Source organism: Pleurodeles waltl, chromosome 8 (genome assembly GCF_031143425.1).
Source record: "Pleurodeles waltl isolate 20211129_DDA chromosome 8, aPleWal1.hap1.20221129, whole genome shotgun sequence".
Lineage (NCBI taxonomy): Eukaryota > Metazoa > Chordata > Amphibia > Caudata > Salamandridae > Pleurodeles > Pleurodeles waltl.
Genome location: NC_090447.1, coordinates 1,518,957,894 through 1,518,984,256, shown reverse-complemented (window position 1 = coordinate 1,518,984,256; position 26,363 = coordinate 1,518,957,894). Strand labels below are relative to the sequence as shown.

General features: G+C 45.9%; 1 protein-coding gene across 2 annotated transcripts in view; it reads left to right on the top strand.

Annotated features, from left to right (window-relative positions):
• LOC138248865 (gastrula zinc finger protein XlCGF57.1-like) overlaps positions 1–18,011 on the top strand; it is a 140,008-nt gene extending 121,997 nt beyond the window's left edge. Inside the window, exon 7 of one of the 2 annotated variants that reach the window (XM_069202824.1) lies at positions 16,712–18,011. In XM_069202824.1, the coding sequence (XP_069058925.1) occupies positions 16,712–17,538 (827 nt within the window). In that variant the 3' untranslated portion in view covers positions 17,539–18,011. The remainder of the gene's footprint in view (positions 1–16,711) is intronic. The other variant, XM_069202825.1, reaches the window with a different exon arrangement.
• The last annotated feature ends 8,352 nt before the right edge of the window (positions 18,012–26,363 follow it).

Genomic DNA, 26,363 nt, shown 5'->3' with positions numbered 1-26,363 from the left:
GGGTGATTTACCTATGCCGCAGGCAGTGTGAGGTTGGCATGGCACTTTGAGTGGAGTGCCATGTCGACTTAGTCATTTTCTCCCCACCAGCACACACAAGCTGTGAAACAGTGTGCATGTGCTGAGTGAGGGGTCCCTAGGGTGGCATAAGACATGCTGCAGTCCTTAGAGACCTTCCCTGGCATCAGGGCCCTTGGTACCAGGGGTACCAGTTACAAGGGACTTACCTGAGTGCCAGGGTTGTGCCAATTGTGGAGACAAAGGTACAATTTAGGGAAAGAACACTGGTGCTGAGGCCTGGTTAGCAGGGTCCCAGCACACTTTCAATCATAACTTAGCATCAGCAAAGGCAAAAAGTCAGGGGGTAACTATGCCAAGGAGGCATTTCCTTACATACCCCTGTTGCTGATCCCTCCACGTAGCACTTTAAGGCCTTTTGTGTCAAGGTCTCTTGATCCACCCACACATGGGAGGTAACATTTTTTTCAGGAGAGTTGGGAGAATGCTTTGTCGTAGGAAATTTGTGGCTCCACACAGATTCCAGGAGTTTTCCTCACAGCAACTTGAGGAAAATGTGTGTTTTTAGTCAACGTTTGAGATTTGCCAGAACTTGTGGGTAGGGAAATGCTGTGGGATGCATGTGAAGCACACCACCCAGGACTCCCCCAGATGTCTAGGTTTCAGAACTGTCTGGGTTTGATAGGTGTTTCCAGGTGACAGCCTACCCAAACCCAAAAAGTGCAGCTGTTCACCATTGGAATTTGGATGATCCTGGAAGTTTGCCAAGCTCTCTGGACACAGTCGTAAAAACAGCACGCAAAAGAATCAGATGTCCTTTTGCTTGCCATTGGGAGGGGATGCTTTAGGTTGCTGGGGAGCAGAAAGTCTGAGATTTTAGAGGTGAGGGTGGGGTCTGATGCTAGGCTGGTAAAGACTCACCCCATTATTTTATAAAAAATACATTGCTTCCTTACAGTGGGCTTTCAGCCCCGAGGGGCAGATCACAGGTAATTCCCCCATCTCCCGGTTTGGGGGGGGGGGGGTGTAGGAGGGGTAGCAGAAAGACTGTTGTCCCATTTACTTGGGGTAGGGGCATAGCCATGCCCATGCTAGGTAGCCCCCACCCGGCTTCTACTGAGCTTTCTTCCATCCCCCGCCCTCCACCCCCGCTCCCCTGTTGGGTGCAGATTACCTTATTGCACATGGGGGAGAGGGGATTGGGGCAGAAAGATTGATTCCAATTTTACTTGGATTGGAGGTATAGCCATGCCCATGCTGGGCAGCCCCCACCCTTATATTAAAAAAATTAACTTGGCTTCTAGTGGGCTTTCAGCCCCCTTGGTGGCAGAGCTGATGAAGTTACATAAATCTGCCCCACAAGGGAGGACAGAAAAACTGTTACCCCATTTTTATGGGGGTGAGGGCATGCCCATTTCCATGGTGGGCAGCCTCCTACAACTCTTAAATGTTTTTTAAAAAAAATCCTAGTGTTTAGTAGGCTTTCAGGGCAGGTGGGGTTAATTGCTCCATATGCCCCCAGTGGGGCAGAAAGGCCGTTTCTCTATTTTGTTTTTTAATGGATGGCCTTATCCATGCTGGGCAGCCCCCACTTCTACAGTTCTTTTAAAAAATCCCTGGTTTCTAGTGGTCCACCTGCCCCCTCAGATGGCAGATGGGGGCAATTTCCCCCATCTGCCTCCCAGGTGAGTGGGGGACGGGCAGAAAGATTGTACTATAAAAGAAAATAGCAAGGGGGACCTAAAGCCCTGCTCAAGGGGCTGTTGCCCCTCTCTCTGGTGTCTAGTGGATGGATCCCTGTTTGGGGATGGCCCTCCTGCAGCGATCCCCAAGCAGGGATCCACTGTGCAAAGGTGCCGTTCAAAAGAGAGACTCTCCCCTTTCCAACAATACCACTTTTGTTAAAATTAGTGCTCGGGGACTGAGATAGCTTTTCCGACCTCTGATTTAGTGAAAGACCCCATTATCCTGTTTTACTTTCAATTTAGTGTAATGACGTCAGTACGCCCTGCTTCCTAAGCAACCGGAGTTTAAAAAACAATAGAGGACTCCTTCTGGTGTTCTGCTTCAGAAGGGCCTTTAGGTGCCTCCCCAGTGGGAGCCAATGGCCGGTAGACACACTTACGTGGTTATAGTGGATTTATTTGTTTTGATTCTATTAACATTTCTTTTGTCTAGACCAAGTTACAAAAGACATGTACTTCATTTTTGCTTTCCTAACTGTTAAATGCATTTGGTTCCTTTACTGGTGTTTACATTGTGTGTGTTGCAAAAAAAACTTCCTAAGATTATCACGTAATTCACTTTACAAATTCTTCCAGCATTGCAGTCAGAGAAAGAAAAGTGAACACTGATCCCATGTTAAACGAATAAGCAGGAACTTGTCAGAAGACATAGCTTGACATTGGGCCTCTGTTGTAAAGCACTGCAAATGTGATAAAATAATCACAGAATTTAAAGGCATCTTTATTTATTGCTCTGACTTTTCTGATCCACCAATAAATGGCTCGCAACCCACCAGTGGGTCTCATCCTATAGTTTGGCAAACACTGATCTAAGTCATTCATGGTAATTCCTGTAATTTTACATATACTCTCACTGCTCTTTACACTTAGTAAAGGCTGCAACTTCTGTGCGTTTCCCGAGCCACTGAACCAACTAAAGAGATGGTGAATGTTTTTAACATTTCTATGAGAAGCAAGAGTTACTACTCAACTCCATATGGGTTCTGATTTTCTACTATAATCGTGGGGTCTAATACAAGCATTATAAAACCATTGCGTGAGAACTCATATTTTAGATCTTGATGTAGGAAGCTGGCCTGGTGTGGTGAGCACCTATGGTGTTATCACCTTATACCAGGTATCCCCTATTAGTGATGTGTAGACAGTGTCTGGGAAGCCAGGGCTCTCTAGAGGTAGCTGTGGATGAGCAGCCAAGACTTATCTAGGAGACATGCAAAGCTTATGCAATACCACTATAGTCACTCAGCACTTACACACATGAAAGAACTATTCAGTGTTACAAAAATGAAGGGTCTCTAATATGATAACACAAATATTAAAATACTCTATAGGCAATATGCATTGGTAATAGCAAATAGTGAGGGCCCTAGGGGAGAGCCAAACCATATACTAAAAAAGTGGAATGTGAAAGGCAGTTCCCCACCCAAGGAAGTGGAATCAGTAGAAAGGAGCTGGAGGAACTACGAACCCAAAAGGCAAGACCCAATGTGCCATCCAGTGACCAGGGGAGGAGAGGTAAGTACCTGATTTTCACCAAACCAACAGGAGGACGTTGGAAAGGGATGTTGCAAGACCCAACCAAGACTGGAAGAACCCAAAAGTGGATCCTGACAGAAGAGGACCTGCAAAGGAAGGGGACCAAGTCCAGTTCGAGTTGGAGTATCCAGTTGTGGCAGGTGCCACTACCCACCCTTCTGTGTATGTAGGACCAGGTTGACAGTGGACGAAAAAGGTCAGCAGTGCAGCACAGGAGCCTAAGAGGAGTCCGAGGAGTGATGTAAGTGATGTCCCACGTCAGCGGTCGTGATGCAGTTGGTCAGTGGTGCTGGAAAACCACGAACAAGCCTTGGCAAATGCAAGAGACCGAGAAGAAGGCTTTGCAAGGCTGAAGAGGACCAGCAAGGTCCAGGGGACTCGACCCAAGGAGGGAAGTCCGGGGTGACCCTCAGCAGCTGGACGAGTCACTAGAAGAGGAGGCAGCCCCCACAGGCAACACACTGGCAGCTGGACCAGGAGTCGCAGAGAGGCCCACTCGGCACACCCGAAGAGGAGTCGCTGGAGCGGCAGGCCGGAGACTGTGCTTTGCAGGAAGGAGTGCTGGAGGCTGGGGTTACACGGAACCTGAAGATCCCTTGGAGGAGGAACAAACAAGCATTGGTAGCTGCAAGAGTCATGGTGCACAAGGGGACTCACCTGCAAGGAAAGGCAAGGGCTTACCGTCTCCCAAGTTAGACAGCTGGTAGAGAAGACCAAGGGGATCACTCCTGACCACCACCAGTGATGCAGGATCTACGCAGCCAGTCGTCGTTGCAGTTGGTGTCTGCGGATGCAGGTGAGTGATTCCTCCTTCTTACTTCTTGTGCAGGCTGAAGACTTGCCGCCCTCAGAGGATGCACAGCCGGGGAAATGTTGCAGTTGCTGGAAGGGGCCGGAGAAGCAATGATGCAGAGCAGAGTCATTGCTATAGTTGTTGATTGTCGGTTCCTGGAGGGTCCAGTTGCAGTCCCAGTGGCCAGAAGATGAAGTAAACGATCCTGAGAGGTCCTGCTGGAATCTTGCATGTCGAATCTGAGGACCCAGCCAAGAGGGAGACCCTAAATAGCCCAGAAAGGGGGTTTGGTCACATAGCAGGCTGACCACCTATCAGGAGTGGGCTGTGACATCACCTACCTGACTTGGCCACTCAGGTGACCCTAGGGGCATCTGCCCACCTTGGATTCAAGATGGCAGAATCAAGTGGCCACCTGGCGTAGCTTTGGGCACCACCCCTGGGGTGGTAATGGACAGGGGAGTGGTCACTACCCTTTCCTTTGTCCAGTTTTGCGCCAGTGCAGGGACTGGGGGTCCCTGTACCTGTATAAACCGGTTTACACAAGGAGGGCACTAAATACCAGTGCCTTGGGGAGGCTACCTCTCCCAAGCCATATCACACCTATTTCCAAGGGAAAGGGTGTTCCCTTGGTGTTCCCTTCCTTTCCCACAGGAAATCCTTTGTTTTGCCTTCCTCTGCCTGAGCCGGTCAAGCAGCAGGAGGGCAGAAACCTGTCTCATGGGTGGCAGCAGCGCAGGCTGCACAGAAAACCCCAGAAGACTGGTAGGAGCAATGCTGGGGGTCCTCTAAGCAGCCCCCAGAGTGCGTGGAATCAACCTTTACTGGCAAAAGTATTGGGGTATGATTCAGACATATTTGATACCAAACATGACCAGGTTCGGAGTTACTATTATGTAGTTGGACATAGGTAGTGACCTATGTCCAGTACACGGGTAAAATGTCTTCCCCGCACTTACAAAGTCCAGTGTAATGGAAGTAGAGTTCTAGGGGCACCTCTGCTCATGCAGGGGTGCCCTCGCACACAGGTACCAGCACCCTACCCTCCGGGCTAGGAGGGCCTACCATAGGGGTGACTCATAGTGACCTGGTGCAGTGACCTGCAGTGAAAGGGTGCATGCACCTTTTCACGCAGGCCGCAATGGCAGGCCTGCAGACACATTTCACATGGGGTCCCATGGGTGGCACAATACATGCTGCAGCCCATGGGGAACCCCTAGTGCCCCGATGCCCTGGGTACCATATACTAGGGACTTACATGGGGGAACCAGTATGCCAACTGTAAGGTGTACAAAGTCCTAAGCAACCATATTTAGAGGGAGAAAGAACCATCACTGGGATCCTGGTTAGCAGGATCCCAGTGAAAACAGTCAAAACACACTGACAGCATGCAAGCAGGTGGGGGCAACCATGCCAAAAAGAGGGTACTTTCCTACACCTGAAACTTGTGAAATTGTCATCACTGGACTAGTCCAACTTTTGGATCTATTTTTTTATTTTTTTTATTTTTTTTACAAGACTCTGCTATGCACTCTAGTTTATGATGATTTATTAGCAGTTGACATTACACTTCAAGGATGCACATTGAATATGCCCAAAGAAGCCCTTCTGGATGAAATGCATCGGCTACAGCAAAGTCAGAAAAGAAAAATGTTTTAAAGGAAAGAATCATGAATAAAGAAATGCTTTGACTGACAAACTTTTGGGAGTCTGCACTGTGACGTTCAATTATGAAAGATTACTATGTTCATTAACTGAAAATTACTAAGTGGATGTGGGTGCTGAGTCATATTGTTTTAAACTAAAGAGATGGCTTTGTGAGTAATTGGTCAATAAAACACCACTTTACCCTCTGTATTCTTCCCCATTTTGCTAAGAAACGTAACTGAGCCACCTGAAAGGAGTTGTAATAGAGGTAGCTCTTCTTGAGCTGTAGGTCGACTGACTGTAGGTCGAGTTTGGGGTCAACGTACCTTAGTACGGCATTTAATTGGTATGTTCCTACTTGGCCTCTGAGATCAGCTGGACATAGCAATGTGGTGGTACCTAGGTGTAGGAAAGCCACGAGTGGGGAACCAGCCTTCGCAGTGGCAGCTGCCAGGTTGTGGAACTTCCTCCCGTAATACATCAGGAGTTTAAACTTGTACCTGATCTTTTGTAGGCAGGTAAAACATAGTTAGATTCTAATTAGTCCTACCTAAGAGTTGCCTGGCTGTTGAGGTTTGCTCTGCTTTGGGTCCTCATCTTTCCCACGGTTCTTTTACAGTTTAGTGCTTCATTGCTTCCTGGTTTAACTCTCTCTATAAATGCTACAATTACAATTAGGTCAATAGAGATATTTACTGCCAACTCATTGCTTTCAACCCCACAAATGAAGCTGATAACAGCCAGCTGAAATTGTGTGGCTATCCAGGTGAATTTGAGAGGGAAATCACCCAAAGGAGGTGCAATATTAAAGAAAAGACTGTCAGACTTACAGTGGTCCTTTTCCCAAACAACAAAACTGTGTCCCAGGTGCCTTCTCAGTAAATTCCTTGTAATGCTCTCAAAAGGAAGAGTGCTAGTTGTATTATTCAAGACGAGTCTGCATTCAGGGCCCAGCAGAAAGAGAAGGAAGCATTTTTTTCTGATAAGGGGCTAGTTAAGTGGTATCAGAATTTGCCAGATTAATTTGGATTTCAGAAACTGTGTTGTGTATTTCTGGTTCCCTCAATAGCAGCAGTATGGATATCAGCAGTTGTGATATGATGATCATGATATTGTCAGAGAACATAGAGTTTGAAAGTGTCTACCCTGTTGGAATCCCCTAGATGAGTTCTCTTTGTCTAATGCAGTTATTAAGGGGTTTGGGTCAAGTGATTATGGGAGGGTAGTGCCATTACATTATGCCTCTCTTCATAGAAGAGCACTTGTAACAGAATATTTGGATGTCTATCCCTTGCAAGGTGTGTCCCACCATTCTGTAAGTTGATATAGATCGGGTTGTCATCCAGTCTGTTCCTGATTGATTGCAAAAGATTACTTGGAGAAGCTTCTATTTCCTGTCCCTATGCGTTTTGAGTAAGTCCCCTAATTCACATGTTATGTCTGAATATGTTTTCAATGTCTTCCTGTTTGAGGAGAATGTCCAGTTATTTCTCTTCCAGGGTAGTGATTTGCTTCAGAAGAAGCACAGTTGCTCTGTTGACCATCAACTACTTTCCAGAGGTTGTCGCCCCTTAGCCTAAGCCTGTGACTTCCTTGTGTAGCTCCTGAAGATAGGCCTTTAAATGTTGTATGCTGCTTCCAGCCTCCACCTTTATGTTAGTGAGAAAGTGTTGCAAGTATTCTTGATTGTATGTCAGGACCGGAGGCTTCTGATTATGCTTCTCCTACTTTGCTGTTTATTGTAACATGTAAACACACAGAAGCCAATATAATTGTTTGAAGTAAAAAAACTACATATCTCAGTATTAGATTAAGACATTTCCTTACGCCTATGACGCCCAGTTGCTGCTTCCATATATAAAGACCTAAGCGCCATGATCGTCTTCTTTCTTTACTGCTAACGACACATAAGTTCCTTTTCTTAATTGCCTAACGGGCCGCGCAATAGTTATTTGCTTAAGCATGTGTTTGTTTCTTTTCTGGAGATAACAAGTGCCGCTTATAAAAAATAACACCCGACGTGGGTGTAGAGGATCAGTGTCTCATTTTTAGCTTGCTGCCAGCGTGCACATCTTGCATGCCCGGGCTATGAGTACAGGTCAGTTTCCCTGGTCAGTATCGGGAAATACGCGAGCACACGCTGACAGCTCGGCAAGTGGAGCCTGCCGCCTTTATTTGAGGCCACAAATTACATAAATTGCCTCAGGCAGACAAAATCATCTCCCCCACGCCCTCTGCCAGGGCAGGTAAAGGCTACATAGGTTTTACCTGAGGGGCATGTATTTATCTACGCTATAATTCCACAGCTACCAACTGTGGTGAGTGACTTTACCTCCTCTCTTGCGGCCATTAATTAAAGGTTGCCCCCCCCCCCCCCCTGCATACCATACATCTCTCGAAAAACTCCTGAAGATAGCAGACAACAGCGTGCTCACCAACAGACCCATTGAACAAGATGACAGCCTCATACTGCCTGGTGACATTGTCCACACCCTAGATGCATTGGTCACAGTCTGTAAATAGAGTGCTAGCTCTTGCCCTTCAGCCCATAACCTGCCAGCTGGAAAGATATGCCCTGTCAGTACCGTCCTACAACACTGAACCCATGGCCAACACGCCTCCCCCACAAGACGAAGATGCTCCCCACACCTTTGACTGGCCACACTGGGCAGCTATGGCCCACATATCACGTAGCTTATCCTCTGCCCCTACCCCTCCCATAACTGACTTTTCCTCCCCGCTTTCCCTCCCAGACAAAGAGACAGGTGACTCCAGCTCCAATTTATCCAAGTCGGACGATGACCTTCATCAGGCCCCCAAAAAACGCCGCCACAGCCTCCAAGACTCTGCTGCCTTCTCTAGTCCATTGCCTCCCATGGACCCTTTCTCAGACTTTGACCCAGGCAGCATTGTCCATCCACGCTGTTCGGACTGGTCCCCACTCCCGACAGTCACAGAATATGCCCATGACAGGTTACGTAAACCTTTTGACCGAGAAGTACGGAACCGACTAAGATCGGAATGTCCACACCCTCACATCCCCCACAGAGTGGTAGAAACCCCCAGAACTTGACAACAACCTCGCCACCTTCCTTAAAAAGTCCTCCAAAGACCCCAAAAAAGGCATTGACAGGTCCTGGAAGGCCTGTCAGGACAACTTACTTGACCTTCCTAGACCGCTGTGTAAAATCATGGACATGGCTGTCACAGCGAAACAGAACGCCACCCCCATTGACCCTGACACACTGGCAGGCTGAGAGTGCTCCATGCATTCTAGGGAATGCCAGTTGCACTCTTGTCAGTAGAGCACAGATGCTTAATACTCATGAGCATTGACTCAAAGCTCACTGAGCTAGCTAATGCAGAACCTGGCCCTCTAGTAAATGGCATGCTTTTTGGCGAGACATTCGTCAAGGACCTGGGCAAATTTGTCCACACTTTCACAGCATTTTACAAAGCCCAAAGCTCCATACAAAAAGTCCTCAACCAACGCCTATTTTTCCAAGGCCGACTGTTATCGAGGGCGAACGTCCGGCTGCAGCCCCCTACCTTCCACCGCAACTGGAGGCCGTGCCTATGCTGCGCCAACCCGAGACACCTTCTACCCCACCAGAGCGCGAGGTAGCCGACCTTGTTTCAGCAGAGGTTCCTTCCGCACCCAGACCAGGTCCAGCTCCAGACCTAACACTCAAGGTAAGTCTGATTTCTCATGACTCTGTGGTGCTGGAGGCAGGGCTCAGGGGTTCTTGACTAATTGTTTTTCCCAACATCAGACTCATATGTACTAGAGACTGTTATGGGATAAAAGCTGGAGTTCTTTCGCCAGCCACATCAGATTCCATTTTACCCAACAAGAAGTTGAGTTTTATTCAACAGGAAATAGACCAGTTATTACTGAAGGGCGCAATCGATCCTTGCACACCAGACTCCTCCGGTTTCTGCAGCAGTATCTTTGTAGTATACAAGAAAGGAGGGGGTTCCCGCTTGGTCATCAACCTGAAACAGCTGGATCTTCTAGCGTCACTTCAGAATGGAGTGGATCCATCTCCTCAGGGACTTTTTCCGAGAAAGCGACTGGATGGCCTGTCTAGACCTGAAAGACGCCTATTTTTAAATTCTGATTTGGCCCCCTCATTGGAAATTCCTCCAATTCAGATGAAAGGACAGATGGTTCTACTTCAAAGTTCTTCCTTTCGGACTCTCCTCCGCTCTGTGGTGTTTTACCAAGCTCACGCGCCCGGTAATGGAGAGCCTTTGGTCCAAAGGCGTTCATCTGATTATTTATCTGGACGACATCCCTATTATGGCTTAGAGTCAACAGACTCTAACTTGCCATCTGGAATGGTCCATCAAGCTCCTGAAGAGCCTAGGCTTCATCGTAAACGCAAAGAAGACAGCTCTTGTTCCATCCCATTGATGTCTGATGTCAATGCCCTAGACCTAGCAGGTAGAGTGTATTCTCCAGACGGGGTTACCTTTTCCTTGACTAGATGTATCAAAACCCTCTTCAGGCAAATCACTTATCCTAGCTTCCCAGCGATCCCTAAGTTTATGAAAGAATACGAAGACCGCACTAGGGAATTCTGCCAGTCCTTTGGAGCCCAACTCCTAATTGCTCTTCAGAAACCGTTCTAACCGGTTTCTTTAGCCACTCTGGCTCGCTGGGTAAAGTGTATCTTGTCGGAAGCTGGTATAGACACTTCCAAATTTGGCACGCATTCTGTTAGTGGGGCCATGGCCTCTAGGTCCTTCAACCAAGGATCACATCTTCAGGTTATCATGAGAGCAGCAGATTGGCCTGCTAATTCCACCTTTAAAACGTTTTATTATAAACCAGTTGATGTGGCTTCTTTAGTTATCCAACAGCTTTGAACAAGCATAATCCAAAGCCTCCGGTCCTGACATAGAATAAAAGAAAATTCTAGCTAACGCGTCAAGAATTTTCAGTTCTATTAAGGACACGGAGGCAAAGATTAGCCCACATGCCCATCTCTCAATACAATAGAATGATTCATTGTGTAAAGAGTTACATGTTTTTTGTATTGTTTTTTCCCCCCATCTGTAATGATTATTCTTGGCTTGAATCTACGCCCAAGGCTATGGATATTATGGTGTCTTTTATTTAATCATTTTAGATCCTGAGCATAAGAATGGGTAACAGAAGTCAAGAACCCTTCTTGCATCTGCGGATAAGGGCAAGGTTGGTCGGTTGACTACTTTGAGTGTTTCGTTCCATGAAGTTGCAGTGGTTGTTCTACGGTTGGGAAACCTTTATGGTCGAAGAGGTTCAAGAAAAGAATTAATCCGTCAGGCAAAGAAAGAGGAAGATCATGGCGCTGAAGTCTTTATATATGGAAGCGGCAATTGGGCATCATAGGCGCAAGGAAATGTCATCTAATAATGGGATATGTATTTTTTTACTTTAAGCACTTTTATTGGCTGCTGTTTGTTTACGTGTTATAATAAACAGCAAAGAAAGAGAAGCAAAATCCACCCCTCTGTGTCCTTAATAGAAATGAAAATTCTTGACAAATTAGCTAGAATTTCTTTTAGTGATAATGAGCTGGGGTGACACATCACCCTGTCAGTCCAGTGAAGTGCAGATTTTGCACCTGCTGAGGCTGTGTGTGTGCAGCACTGGACATAGCCTGTGGAAGTCTCAGAGAGGTGATGAGTCAGCCGTTACATCAAACCCTCCTCCCCACCCCCCACCACGATGACAGCTTTACCACTCTTTGAAAATAGTGCCTGGTAAAAGTGTGTGCCAACAAAGGGGAAGCTGGGGCACAAGCTTCTAATGTGGAATCACATGCACACACAAAGGTCTCTGAAAGCCTATGCACTGAAGGAATGTGTGAAATTGTAGCTTTATGAGAGGTACTCTCCTGTGTAAGAGACTGGATTCAGGCGGTCTGTCTGCAGTTACGTGAGTGGAGAGGTACAATAGGGCTAATCTGGCAGAGTAATCAGTGGTAACTCACATTAGACCCAGAGAGGCAAGAATGGCAGTCTTCCACACTGGCATCCCCATAAAGGTGTTTCCTAGAGTGAGCCTCCCTGAGCAGAACAGGCAGTAGGCAAGAGACCCATGTGCCTTATGAGTCCCTTACAGATGAGGACCAGGCACTGATAGACCCGCAGAATGATAAACAAGGGGCATAGGGAGGAATAATGGTCCAGTGTATGCCCTCCCGTAATTGATACTATGCAAAAAAACAAGATACACTGTTCCAAGAGAGTGATAGGTGAAAGGATACAGAAGAGTCCTAAATTTTAGGAGCAAGAGTCCTCACACACCCAAATGCGTGTCATGCTTCATCATCGGAGTTGCTCCTCGTCAGACCGGCGCTGCAATGTCTGACGGGCACCCCCGTAAACATTTTTGACTTCAGATTTATTGCATGCTGCACCATCAAGACTTCTTAAAAAGTACAAGGCTCCTGACCAGGCCCATCTGTCTCGCCAGTCTGATCCTTCTCCAGACTTGGTTATAGTAGCGGCTGCAAGAAAGGCACACATAACTGCGTCATCATCTACAGTGCCATCAGATAAAGACAATAAACAATTTGACTCATTACTTGGAAGGTACAATAAATCATTGTGGGACTTAATGTCCAGATGTACAGAGAAATTGCCAATAGAGGATAGGCAAGATTTTCAGTAGATTAAGGAAGGTGGCCTCGTTGCAAACCAGATCATAAGTGCTCTAGCAGATGCCTCTGACCTCGCAGCTCATGGCTATAATCACGCAATATCAGCAGTTTGTTTTTCGTGGCTCAGACTTGCAGGACTAAAACCTTGAGCACAGCAGAGAATCCTGAATTTTCCCTTCAATGGAACCTCTCTTTTCGGTACACATGGCGACGACAAAATGGCTAACATGAAAACAGAGGTGGACACGCTCAAGGCAGTGGGCCTAGAGAGGCGCAAAGAATTCAGGTGAAAATTCAGGCCTTTTGATCTGCGACCTTAAAAGAGGTTTCAAACCCCTCACTGGATTTCACACCAGCAACATCACGCCCAATCACATTACCATCCACGGTGTCCACGACGAGGAAGAGTTACTCTCCCTCTCTCTGCATCTTCCTCTAAAACACCACCAAAGCAATGAGCTGTTGCTTCTCTCTACTCCGTTTCCTGCTCCGGTGGGGGCGGGGCTCGGATTCAAGTCCCCTCCACCGGTGGTTCCACAAAAAATAACATTTTGTCATCTACAAGTCTTATTACAAAAATACGTAAATGCGCTGCTCCAAAAAGAAGCGATAGAGGAAGTTCTTTTTTCTCAATGGGGAAAATACATTTATTTGTGCTACTTTTTAGCCCAAGAATACAGACCAATTCTAGACCGAAGGCATTTGAACACGTTCATTTGCCAGGAGAAATTCATAATGCTTGTCCTTCACCAGATTTACCCCCAACTCCATCAGGGGACTGGATATGCTCCATCGATCTTCAGGATGCCTACTTCCACATTCCAATTTCAAGAAAACATTGTAAGTTTCTGCACTTCAGAGTGGCATCCAAGCACTACCAGTACAAAGTGTTACCCTTTAAGCTCAAATCAGCGCCTTTGACATTTTTAAATGCATGGCAGTAGTTGCGGCGTACCTGAGGAAGAAGCAAGTATTTGTCTACCCATACTTAAGCGACTGGTTGATCAAGAGCTTCTCCCAGCACTCATGCAAAAGCACTATCAGCTTTGCATCAAGACTCTTCAAGATCTGGGTCTACAGGGCAATTTCAAAAAGTCTGCATGGGTACCGACTCAAAGATTACATTACCTGGGAACGACTCTGGATACAAACCATGCAAAAAATGTATCCTTTGGAGGAGTGGTTATTAATCAACATGAAATGTTGTTCTGTCCTTCGCACTCCTCATCCATCGGCCAGACAGATAGCCTCACTCCTGAGATCCATGGCCTCTTGCATCTTCATAGTCCCCCAATGTCAGACTGCAAATGAGACCTCTACAACAAGCACTGGAAGATCGGTTGTCTCAGTATTTGAACCTATGGGGTGACGAAGTAGTTCTCACAAAGGACACCAGACAGTCACTCAAGTGGTGGATGCAGAGTCAGCATTTACAGATAGGACTGCCTTTTCAGCAGGAACTTTCAACTCAAACTCTTGTCACAGATGCTTCCCTAAAGGGTTGGGGAGCTCACATGAGTTCTTTGCAAGTCCAAGGCTTGTGGTCAGAAAAGGAACAGCTCTAGCACATCAACATGCTGGAGCTCACCGGGGTCCATCTAGCACTGAAGTTTCTTTTTCCATCCATAGACGAACTCTATCCTTGTTCAAACAGGCAACACGACCACACTGCATTATCTAAACAAACAGGGTGGAACCTGCTCACATCCCCTATCACTGGAAGTGCAGCTTAGCTGGAAATGGCTTCTGGCCAGGGGCCTGACAATTTCAGCAATTCACCTACCAGGGTCACAAAACATCCAAGCAGCCTCCCTAAGAGGCTCCTTTACAGAAGCTCATGACTGGATCCTAAATGATGACGTAGTTCACGATATCTTTCAGGAATGGGGGCAACTGCAAATATATACCTGTTTGCAGATGAAATAAACAAAAAATACCCAGACTTTGCATCCAGGTTCTACCGACCAGGGACAAAGGGGCATGTCCGTTTGTTAATTTGGTCAGGGATTTTTCTATATGTCCCCTTCCCCCCCCCCCATTTCTCTGGTACCAGTAGTCCTCAACAAGTTATACAGAGCCAGGACCACAGTGATCCTGAAAGACCCAGAACGGCCCGGCCAGTGGTGGTACTCAGATCTTCTCCACCTATCAGAAAGATCATACAGGAGACTGCCATGCAGACCGGATCTACTCCACAAGTGCGGAGGGAAGATATTCCACCACAACCTTTCCCTCGCTGAGCTTGACAGCATGGCTCCTGAATTCCTGTAGTATGGACATTTAGGTATTTCGCAGAAATGCATGACCATTCTCAAAGAGTCGAGAAGACCTTCGACTAGGCGGTCTTATTCCTTTAAATGGAAGAGGCTTTACATGTTGCGTACTCAGAATAATTATCATCCAGTTCTCTGCCAGGAAGATGTCATATTGCCGTACCTCCTCCATTTAGCAAAATGAGGGTTACAGTTTTCTTCAATTAAGGTACATTTAGCAGCAATTACTGCTTTAAAAAAAATCACCTTCTCAAATGTTATTTTTCCAAATGCCTGTGATGAAAGATTTCCTAGAGGGTGTGAAGAAGGTGTTCCCCCCCCCACCCCCGTACACTCTCCTTCTCCTTGAGAGTTGAGTGTGGTACTGTCAAAACTCATGGGTCCACCTTTTGAGCCAATACATAAAGCATCCTTACAATATCTTTTCCGGAAAACTGCATTTCTAGTGGCAATGACTTTGGCACGTAGAGTCAGGGAGATCCAGTCTCTCTGTGCCAAAGAGCCTAACACAGTTTTTCATGCCAACATTGTAGTGATGAGAATTTATCCCAGTTTTCTTCCAAAGGTAGTGTCTGACTTCCACATTAACCAGACAATTTCACCTCTACTTTCTTTCCTAATCTGTCTACACCTGTTGAAGGAGCGTTACATTCTCTAGATCTTGAAAGAGTGCTAAAATTTTATTTAGACAAAACCAAAGATATAAGATGGATTAATCGCCTGTTTGTAAACTGTGGCCCTATGAGAACAGCTATCGCCTCTTATAAACAAACCATCTCTAGATGGATAGTTTTGTGCATTATGTTTACTTACCAGTTGGCCATCAAGCATTTGCCAGTCGGGCCCAAAGCCCATTCTACAAGGAGCAAGACGGCAACAGCACTCTATACTCTCTTTTTCTTCTATTTTACAGGAATGTTAAAGTCTGATAAAAGGTTTATCAAAGTAAAATTAATGAGAGTTGCATTTTTAACCTTTACAATAGCCTGCATAGATGTGTATGTAAATAATGCTTTCCATATATATTCATCTGTTTTATTATTTATTTGTATATTTGAAATATATTCCGGGGTCCCCAGGTGTGGACGGGAATTTTCAGTGCTTATGACTTTGAGGATTCCCCTGGAAGAGAGCTAGGATTACAGGTAAGTAATTTATCCTTACTCTACCATTCATTTCAAAGAAATATGCCTTCAAGATGGTGGGAGGGCATGATACAAATGCAGTGTTTGTCGATTGATTTCCTTCTACTATCTGACTTGTAATTTTTACCTTAAGCTTCCTGTGTTTTGAAATTTCTGCTACTGTTACTTTGACAGTAGAATGCTTAACACTCTCCTCTTTACCCATAATAGAACTGAACATTCTTAATTGCTATAGTTTTAAAATTTTACATTGCTGATTGGTTTTTCGTGAGTTTTTGATCCTGCTTTCTTGCCTGCATTTAAATCATATTACTTTTTACGAGATCCTTTTTTTCTAAAGTGTGACTAAATATATTTATTTTGTTTCTTGCATCTCAAATCACCTCTTTCAGTGTTCAAGCCTGAGCTTGTCCTGGCTACCAACCTGTATGCCACCAGTTTCTAGGAAGATTTTGTCTGTAACCTAGCTGTGTAAAGTATAGGGGTACTCGGAGAAAAGGGTTTATAAGGATGTGTTCTTCTCTTCCGGTCTCTATGAAGTACTATACAAGGCTTAGATGCTTGTAATTGTATAGTCCTATATCTAAGAATCATATTGGTGATGATTATCATTGTAATCTTCCCTCTGAAATCCCAGCTACTGCTCGGAGCTGGAGCGTCTCGTGCTAGCTAATCACAACACCCATTGGCGCTTGCCATCTGCACAGTTAACGAATTTGCCCTTTTCTGTCCTTAAACTTCCTAATATATGTCTTAATGCATGTCTGACCAATTAGCACATGTACATCTAATGGCTGCCCTGCTCCTATCTATCGTAGGACTATACCCATATAATCTTGCAATGCTGCATGTATTGTTTTGAAGTGTATAGCTTCTAATTTGTTTTCTTTTCATTCTACAGACAAATCAAAGAAAGTAATATCAAGTGAGAAAGATTGTAAGAAGGACTCCACTATGATATCCATGCTTGAGCTGCACCAAAGAATGCAAACAGGAAAGCAATTCTATAATTGCACTGAGTGTGACAAGAACTTTATGAGGAAACGATCTCTTCAACTTCATATGATAACTCATACAGATGTAAAGCTCTTTCGCTGCACTAAGTGTGATAAGAGCTATCATCGTAAAGCATCTCTTCAACTTCATTTAAGAATTCATACAGGTGTAAAGCTCTTTCAGTGCACTGAGTGTGAGAAAAGCTTTACTGTGGAAGCAAATCTTCGGCGCCACATGATAATCCACACAGGAGTGAAACCATTTTCTTGCAATATATGTGAGAAGAGATTTACTCAGAAGGCACAGCTTCAGGGTCACCAAAAAGTCCACGACGGACTGAAGCCATTTTCCTGCACTGCATGTGAGAAGACATTTAGCCGAAACAATGCTCTTAAACAACACCAAATAATCCACACTAGAGTGAAGCCCTTTCCCTGCACTATATGTGAGAAGAGCTTTACTCAAAAGGCACATCTTCAATGTCACCTAAGAATACATGCAGGGTTAAAGCCATTTTTCTGTACTGAATGTGGGAAGAGTTTTAGTCAACGCAATGTTCTCCAGCAGCACGAGAGAATCCACACAGGAGTGAAGCCTTTTCAATGCACAGAGTGCGAGGTGAGATTTACTCAAAAGATACAGCTTCTAAGGCACCTTAAAGTTCACACAGGACCAAAGGAGTCGAAAGGGGAGGTAACTGTACTGCCAAGTCAGAACTCCATACCACTATGATGTGGTTCTAATTGCATTTTGCAATACATTTCTGCATTCCAGAAGTTGCAATAATAACGACTAGTTAAGAGAAGACTATGCATGGATAAATGGTTTGCTAATCTATTCTTCAATACAAAACCTGGGGCAAGTGGCAGAAGTAAAGTTTCTGTTTTGAAAACATAAGTAATAATTTCAAGGTTTAAGACTGTTGTAATACTGTTGATGGCCCCACAGCAGCAGCACTAAAGAAAGGCTATGAAAAAAGTTCACAAAAGGCCCATAGTGTTTTCTTGTGAAATGAGCCTGCAGTATTTATTAGTTTTCTGACATTATTATGCCACAGCTCTTACAACAACATTGATGTCAAAAGTAAGTTAGTTCATAAAACTAGAGATATTTATGGTCAAAACTCTCTTATAGTATTTGTGACTTAAAAATCTGTAAAGTGCAATCTCGTAAATGAACAATTCATTAAAAAAGAGATAAAGTTCAAAATTGTGTTATTTCTGAAATTGTGATTACTTATGCATATTTGTATAGAACTTTCTACCATTTGTATGCTTTCGGAATCTGGGCAAGGTTTACGGTTCAGTGAGTGACCGAAGTTAGACCAGTCTACTTGCATTGTTTTTGGTCATGTTTCATACTGTATAGCTGGATAGTGTTTGGCAAGGTTATAATACGTGTGTATTGATTAGTGAAGGATGCTATTTGAATGTGTTCGGGTATGTCTGGGTGGACTATATATTGATGGATGTGTGTGCCAGAGAACATTGCTGTTTGTTTTTTTTTCTGTTTGGGTGTTCTGCTGTTCTTTAATCTGTTTCAAGTGACAATTATGGTATGAGGCGTATATGCTCATTCTTTGATTCTGGAGGCTTATGTATATTGACAAAAAAAATCTGCATTGTCATGATCCAAATGTAGATGTAGGATAAGGGCTGGAGATTGCAGTGCATGAGATGATATCGGGCAGCTTAGAAACAGTGGTTCAGTTGTGAAGGCTGGAAGGTTTGGAACACCAGTCTGTTGAGGCTAGGGCTGAGGAGTAGGAGTAGGGCTTTACAGAGCAAGCTCATAAACAGATCACTTAGATTGTCAGCGTTATGGAGCCCGGATCTTCAGGGGCAGCATGCGTAGCATCTCTAGTAGACCCATGTTGTCTTGCAGCTTTCTTGTTTGTATGCTTTCTGCAAGTGTTCAGTTCATTCACTGTTCTGGTTCCTGCATTATTGTTGTTCCCCCCCCCTTCTGATGTGCACATTCCTTCTTCCTTAGTGCTCAATTTATTCCATCCTCTCTGTGTGGCCCGCTGGTTTCTTTGAAGAACTTCACTACATTGCAGTTTTAAAATATTATGCTGCTGCATACTTTCTTGCTGTTCCTACTCTGGTGTCCTGTTGCTTACTAGCTTGGGGATGTCTCCTGGTCATTAACTGATGTGATCATTGGAGTATCAAGGATACTGTGGCAGAACAAATAGAGCTGACAGGGATGTTCCACTGACATGATTAAAGAAACTGTATAATACCTTATGACAGTATTTCTGTCAATTTACTAATCTGTTCTTGAACTATTCACTTACAGAAGAATGATAGTTAATGACGTCCATCTTGATCTCTGCATGATCTGTTTCTGGGTTGTAACTTGCATGAGTTGAGAAGCCCACAGTTCTCTCCTAGGGGATCCTCATCAATAGTCATAAGCACTGAATAGTCCCATCAATGCGCGGGGACCTCAGAGCACTTCTTACATATAATATATATGTATGTAGAAAACCCTATACATAGCACACACACACACATATATATATATATATATATATATATATATATATATATATATATATATATATATCTCAACCAAACCAATTCCTGCTGTTCTTCCCGATTTTGCCACACGAAGTTGGTGCACCGCTATGGGCGCAGGACCCATAAATATTTGTCAAAAAAACAATTCAATTGCAGCCGGCATTCCAAACAACTTCAATGTTTACTTCAGCCTTGTAACGTCTTTCACAAAGTAACAATGTATCAACTTGCAATGGCAACGCGTTTCAACCATTACGGTCTTCTTCATTGGCCCAAATCATGAGAGAGGCCCCCCCTCCCAAAGAAATATGCCATTGGCTATCATAGGCATTAAAAAAATCTCCTAAGTAAATCCAATATATAAATATAAATAATCCAAGCACATGTGTGGGACCAAAACATCTTAACCAATATTTTACTGTTTATTCTTGTGAGAGAAGATTTTCTGAATTTATTGGAATTCCTTTTGCTTTTGGGTGTCTCTGATACACACTTCTACCTTCTGGAGCCTGTTATAACAGTAGGATGTCAGACAGAGAGAGGAAAAGTCTCTTCAGAGCCTGCAGTACTAGTGGAAAGAAAAGGCTCCATTCAGAGGACCCTCCTAAAGAGTGTATATATTGCCTCTACCCTGCACACTCTGCTGCTGATTGTAAGGTATGGCATACCTGTTCTTCAAAGACTTTGAAAGATAGAGATGGGAGGCTGTTGCTTTGGCTCCAAAAACTGAAGACAAGAAAAAACCCTGTCTCAGACTCTGACAGTGAAGGGTCTTTATGGTCTTCAAGGAAGTTTCAAAAGAGGCATAGATCACCTCAATCTGAAAAGGGTTTGAGAAAACCCTCAAAGACTTCGAAAAAAAACTCATAGGGGTCTGGTGAAGGCCGCAGTCTATCGTTTTCACCTAAGGAGAAAAGATCATCTTCTAAATCCAGTCATCGGCCTTCAACATCCAAGGAGGTCTCAAAATCCTCCTCCGACCCCTCCACACCACCTCCAAAGGTGTTGACAACGTTTAGAAAACCGGCTGCAACCTCTGAGGATAGACCGTCGAAGAGGATGTATACGGCAGCCTAGTCGCGGTGACGACGGTAACCTCTCTGGGAATTGTGACTTCTTCCTCATCGTCGTTAACGTCCACGACGACGATAACATAATCAAGACCGTCGACGCTGAAGATCAGAACATCGATGACGATGGTTCTGACGACGATTCCGTTGACAATACCGTAGACGGTCAAGATACCTCCGTCTACGCCGTCGTCGACGGGAGTACTTGGATTGTCGGTGACGACTCCGTCGACGACCTCGTTGGTGGTACCGCCGTTGACACCATCGTCGACACCGTCGACGAAGCAGTCTGCGTCTAGATGGGGAAATATTACTCCAAGAGCTACATCCCCAAGTAAGATCACTCCATTAATCCCGACTCATCTCTTAGAAGAGGATTCAGATGATGATGGGCCGTTCGGGGCAGCCCATAGTCCTTCGCAGCTTCACGTAAAATACCAAGAGGATGATGAGGAATATAATCACCAGTATTATTCTCCTCAGCGGCAGCAGACCTATATTCCAGAAGACATGGTTTGTGTTCCGAGTTCCCTTATATCTGATCTGCAGTCTATGCTGTCAGATTACAAAAGGAGATTTCCGTCAGTGCCGCAACCTGACATACAGACGGCACCTCCTCCATCCATACCTGCCACTCCTCTGCCGCAGCCTAAAGCATCCCCTAGATCAGCCAGAAGTACCCCACAATGGTCCTTCATACAGGTAGCGGACTCTTCAGATGAAGAGAGGGAAGAAGGGGAATTGCAGGACAACTCGGATTGGGACAGTTATATATTGCCGACATCGTCTCCGTTGCCTACCCCTGTGGATTCTCCCCCTGGAGATATTGGAGGTTTCCACAATTTGCTTGAGAGCTCGGCAAGGAGATTTGGCATACCAATGCCATCCAAACAGATGGACTGTTTTATATACGACTTCAAAGAGCCGTACCAGAAGAGTGTTCGTTCCATACCTATTGTTGGTTACATCTGGGAGGAAGGTGTAAAGATTATGAAAACCCCGGCTACGGTAACGGCAGTCTTGCCCAGGTTAGACAAAAAGTATAAGGCCTCTGAAGACGCTCCAGCGTGTCTTGTGGGTCACCCGAAACCGGACTGGGTTATATCTCAGGCAGCAGAGGCGATCTTGAAATCCATCAACACCACTCTCAGCCCCTGCTGACAGAGAGGGTAGAAGGTTAGACAACATTGGCAAACTTCTATGTCTGGCCTCATAGTGAGGACAGCAAATTCGCTAGCAATTCTGGGGAGGTACGACAGACAATTGTGGGTGGATATTGCCCCGTACCTGGATCACGTCTCAGAGGAATCTAACGCAAAGATAAAAAAGGCTCTCTTGGAGGGTGAGCACACATCAGCTGAGGTGATTGAATGCGCTTTGGACATTGCTACTGCTTTTTGACAGCTAGCTGGTGGAGCAGTAAACGTCAAGGCTGGTTAAGAGCAACATCCTTCTGTCCGGAGTTCCAGAATAAGGTGTTGGACCTCCCTTTTGATGGAGAAGCTTTATTTGGTAAGCATGTGGATGAAGCCATGCAGGCTATTAAAACAGTTACTGATACCGCAACGTCCTTAGGGACCCTTCAATTTAAAAAGGTTCCATTTCGTGCTGCCAGAGGTCGGGGAGTCTTGACTTATCGTAGGGGTTACCAGTCCTTTCGCTACCCCTCTTACGCTACACAACAGTTTCGGCCACAATATACCCAAAGGCAACCACCTCAGGCGAGATATCCAAGACCCCCTCCTAGGGGAAGATCGCGCCATGTTAAGAAGACAACCAGACGTCAGTGACAACTTCCAGGCTCCGGCTACAGCCTTGCCACACAGCAGGAAGTTAGGAGAAAGGATATTTCACTTCTACAAGAAGTGGCAACAGATTAAATCAGACCAGTGGGTTTTAAACATTGTTCGATTTGGCCGTACTTTAGAATTTGTTCAACGCCCACCTTCTTGTCCTCCTCATACCTTCGTTCAGAAGCATCTAAAACAACTCCGGCTGGAGGTTGTGACCATGCTCAGAAAGGGGGCAATAGAGAGAGTTCCTTCTTCAGAGAAGGGCAAAGGTTTTTACTCCCGATTCTTCCTGGTACGCAAGAACTGGGAATCTTGGCGTCCTATTCTAGATCTCAGGGGCTTAAACAAGTACCTCAGACGACTAACCTTTCGCATGGTCACATTGCAAGATATTCTTCTCCGCATGAGCCACAGAAATCTCTGGATCTCAAGGATGCATACTTCCATATTCCAATTTCACTTGCCCACAGGAAGTATCTACGTTTTGTGGTAGCCAGCAGCCATTTCCAATTCAAAGTCCTTCCATTTGGCTTGAATTCCGCCCCCAGGATCTTTACAAAGTGCCTAGCTCCAGTGGCCGTTTCCTAAGAAAGAAGAAAATTCAGATTCAAGCATGTGAATCTATGAAAGTTCCAATACTGGAGTAAGAAAATAAGTTACTTACCTGTAACTATAGTTCTCCAGTATTGGAATCTTTCATAGATTCACATGCGACCCACCCACCTCCCGGGGGAATCTCACCTCTGCATATCATATGTTTAATCATTGATTGCTGCACTAGTGCTTGGAAAATCTGAGGTGCTGGAGCTTCTCTCAGGAGGGTTCTAAAGGGTGGTACTCTCTGATTGGCTGAGGTTCAAGTTTGGTTCTTTTTACACAAAGACTTGGATGAGTTGTTAAAATGAAGAGAATTTCTTTGTAATAGATGTTATGTCTTTGGGACATTGTCTTTTTTAAGGTACTGGAGACTCCCATCTCGACAACGGGGAATGATTCAAGCATGGGAATCTATGAAAGATTCCAATACTGGAGAACTATAGTTACAGGTAAGTAACTTATTTTCATCAGCAGCCTATAGAAAAGGTAAAAATGGCCAGATGTTTTCTTTTTTGGGGTGGAGGGCGTGGCCACGTATGTTGGCTGACAGGATGCACACCTAGGAGGCTCTGGCTGCCCCAGCCTAATTCTTCAGCATCCTGGCCCTAAATCCTGTCTTCGACTCCTGAGCTCGACTGTGCACTATCCCGTAACAGGTCATCATCCTATAGCCCGGCCACCTGATGCGGGGTAGTGCCCGGGGTGTGAGGCGACATGGACTCCTCGTGGCAGGTCGGATCCTGCAGATGGTAACCTAGCGACCCACTTGTTTGCCCGGGGTCCCCGGACTGGGGATGGGGGGGTTGGGGGCGGCAGAGGGATAGGTAATCCTCATTGGACTGGCAGCACTCACCTCTTGAAGGTGGTCACGGGTGGCACCTGGCAGAGTGATAGTTAAATCCCAGCTTTTTTCTGCCTCATGCTCCATTCTTGTGCAGTACTATGATCTAGGCTGCGGAGAGGAGCAGCGTTGACGTAAGCCTTGGTTGTGAGGCTGCGGGGAAGACGTACGAGCCACTGGAGCAGCTTTATCTGATGACCTGCTTCTTACCTCACGGCCACTCATCCAGCATCTCCGCCTTGAGGAACTGAACCATGTGAGAGATGGGCTCAAGCTGTGGGCCTCACAGAGATGGGGAGTGGATCTTGGGTTCGGCACTAATTGGCACCATGAGCAGTGGCGGCGAATGCCTCGGGGGAGACTTCCCTGTGTGGTGAGCCCCATGAATGTTGGTGCCCAACCTACAGCCCAGGTGAGAGGGGGCCAACCTACAGTTAAACAGGATTCCCTTAGGGGTGCCTCCTAGTACATTGCTTGGCTGCCTTGTGGGCCCTGGACACTTAGTTGAGCGGCTGATTCAGGTGCTGTTGAGGCCTCCTGGAGTACAGTTGACTGCAAGTCGCCACTCAAGCTGTGTAGGACCCTTTTTGCATCTGCATTATTTGTGGCCCCTCCTGGAGGCTGGCGCACCGCTCTGTTATTGTGGCTCCAAGGCCTAACACCCTGGTCTTTAGTGGAGAGGGGTGTGTTGGACTTGACCCCTTGCCCATTGTGGGGTCATTGATTTCTGCTGTTTGCCATGGGGGTGCTTTCTCTGCCTTCTGAACTATACTACTTGATGGGGCCTACAGTGGGGAGGACTTAATTGCTGATGGGACTGGTTGCTCCCCAAAGAGACCTAAGGAATCTCACCCTCTGCAGCCAATCTAACGTATCCATGGGGAGGAATAAGCAGGCGGGACCCCCACAGTGGAACACCATAGAGCAGTACACCACACCTTCAGCTGCTGCACAGGCAGCGCACATGCCAGCCCTCCAGAGAGATGGGCCAGGATTCAAAGCTTCCTGCAGAGGAAACTTCTAGGGCACAGCTTCTCACAGCCATTCAGGGTTCAGGGTTGCTCCGGAGCAGAAAATCGACACAGTGGCCCTGGAGGTCAACCTTCTACATATGGACCTCTGCAAAGTATCTGATAAGGTCCGAGTAGCAGAAGGTTCGATACTGGAACTCCGGACTGAGATGGCTGCCTTGAAGAAGCAGGTGGTCTTGTCACTTCCAAGTCTGGGGCCACGGAGGTGCGGATGGAGGATGTGGAGGGAGGGTCATGCCGCAACAACATACACTTCCTGGGGTTCCCGAAACGGGCAGGGAGGGCCATTGAATGCTTTGTAGAATAATGGATCCGAGATATCCTGAGGACCTCTGATCTGTCCCCCATTTTTGCTGTTGAGAGGGCGCATCAGCCCCTGGTAGTGCTGCTGCATTTTGAGGCCCCGCTGTGAGCCATAATAACCTGCATTCTGAATTATAGAGATAGAGATTGCATCCTCCGCACTCCCAGGGCTACTAACACTGCAAGGTTTGAGAACCAGAGGATTTCTGTTTATCCAGATTACACCAATAAAGTGCAAGGGCCCGTAAGACATACTTGGAGATTAAAGCCAAGCTTTGCTCCATGGGCCTCCGTTACATGTTGTTGTATCCTGCTAACCTGAGGGTGTTGGCAGGAGGAAACTTGCAGTTTTTTTGATAATCTGGAGGATGTGTGGAGGTGACTGGACATCTGGGACAAGGTTCCCAAGGAAAGAGTAAGACCTCAGATCTAAGGGATCTACTGGTGCGGGCGGCCCCCGGGGTCCCCTTTAGACACACTTGTAGTGAAACCGATGTGGAGGGGCATTATTCATTGGTGCAAGGCTCCTTGAATGGTAGGGAAGTCACTATTCTTATCTCATATGCCCATAATGTAGATGATGGCCACTTCTATGGCAGACTTCAAGATCTATTAGAGGACAGTGTAGGCTGCTGTATGCTCTGGGCAGGAGATTTTAACTGCATCCTGAATGGGGAGATGAACAGGCATCCCCCCAAGGGGGGCACCCAACCACATATGGTGGGGTCTTTGTAGATTACTATGCATAACGTAGGACTGCTGGATGGTTGGCGCGTACTATATCCCTGGAAGCATGAGAATACTTGCCACTCACCAGCTCATGGAACTTATAGCCGTCTGTACCAATTTGTGCACGGAGGGGGAAATGGTGGGGGACTTGATCATGCTATGATACACCTGTGACACATCTGGGGCGGTTCCTCTCGAATCATGGAATCATGCTCCTGTACTACTGACCTCATCCTGGGGTAACTCAGCTCCTAAGATTAGAAATTGGTGGATGTCCTCCGTACTCTTATCGGATGTTGCATTCCGGGAAACAGTGTCACAATCCCTAGAGGCTTACCTGGCAACAAATTGGGGAACCATGGACGCTAGGGCTGTTGAATGGGAAGCCCTTAAGGTAGTGGTCAGAGAACAATGCATAGGCACTGTCTGCGGGGTGGGTAGACGATTGACATCAGAACTTAAAGCGCAAGAGAGACGATTAGCGAACGTCCAAAGACGTGCAATTACATCGGCTGAAGCTTGCACTGCACTGCTGGAGATTTGTAGAGACAAGCATAAGCTTTGGGATACTCTGGATAAGACCACTCTTAAATCCTGTTGTAAGCTGTTGTACAGTAATGGCAACAAATCAGGCAGACTTCTGGCCTGGATTGTCCCAACGTGAACAG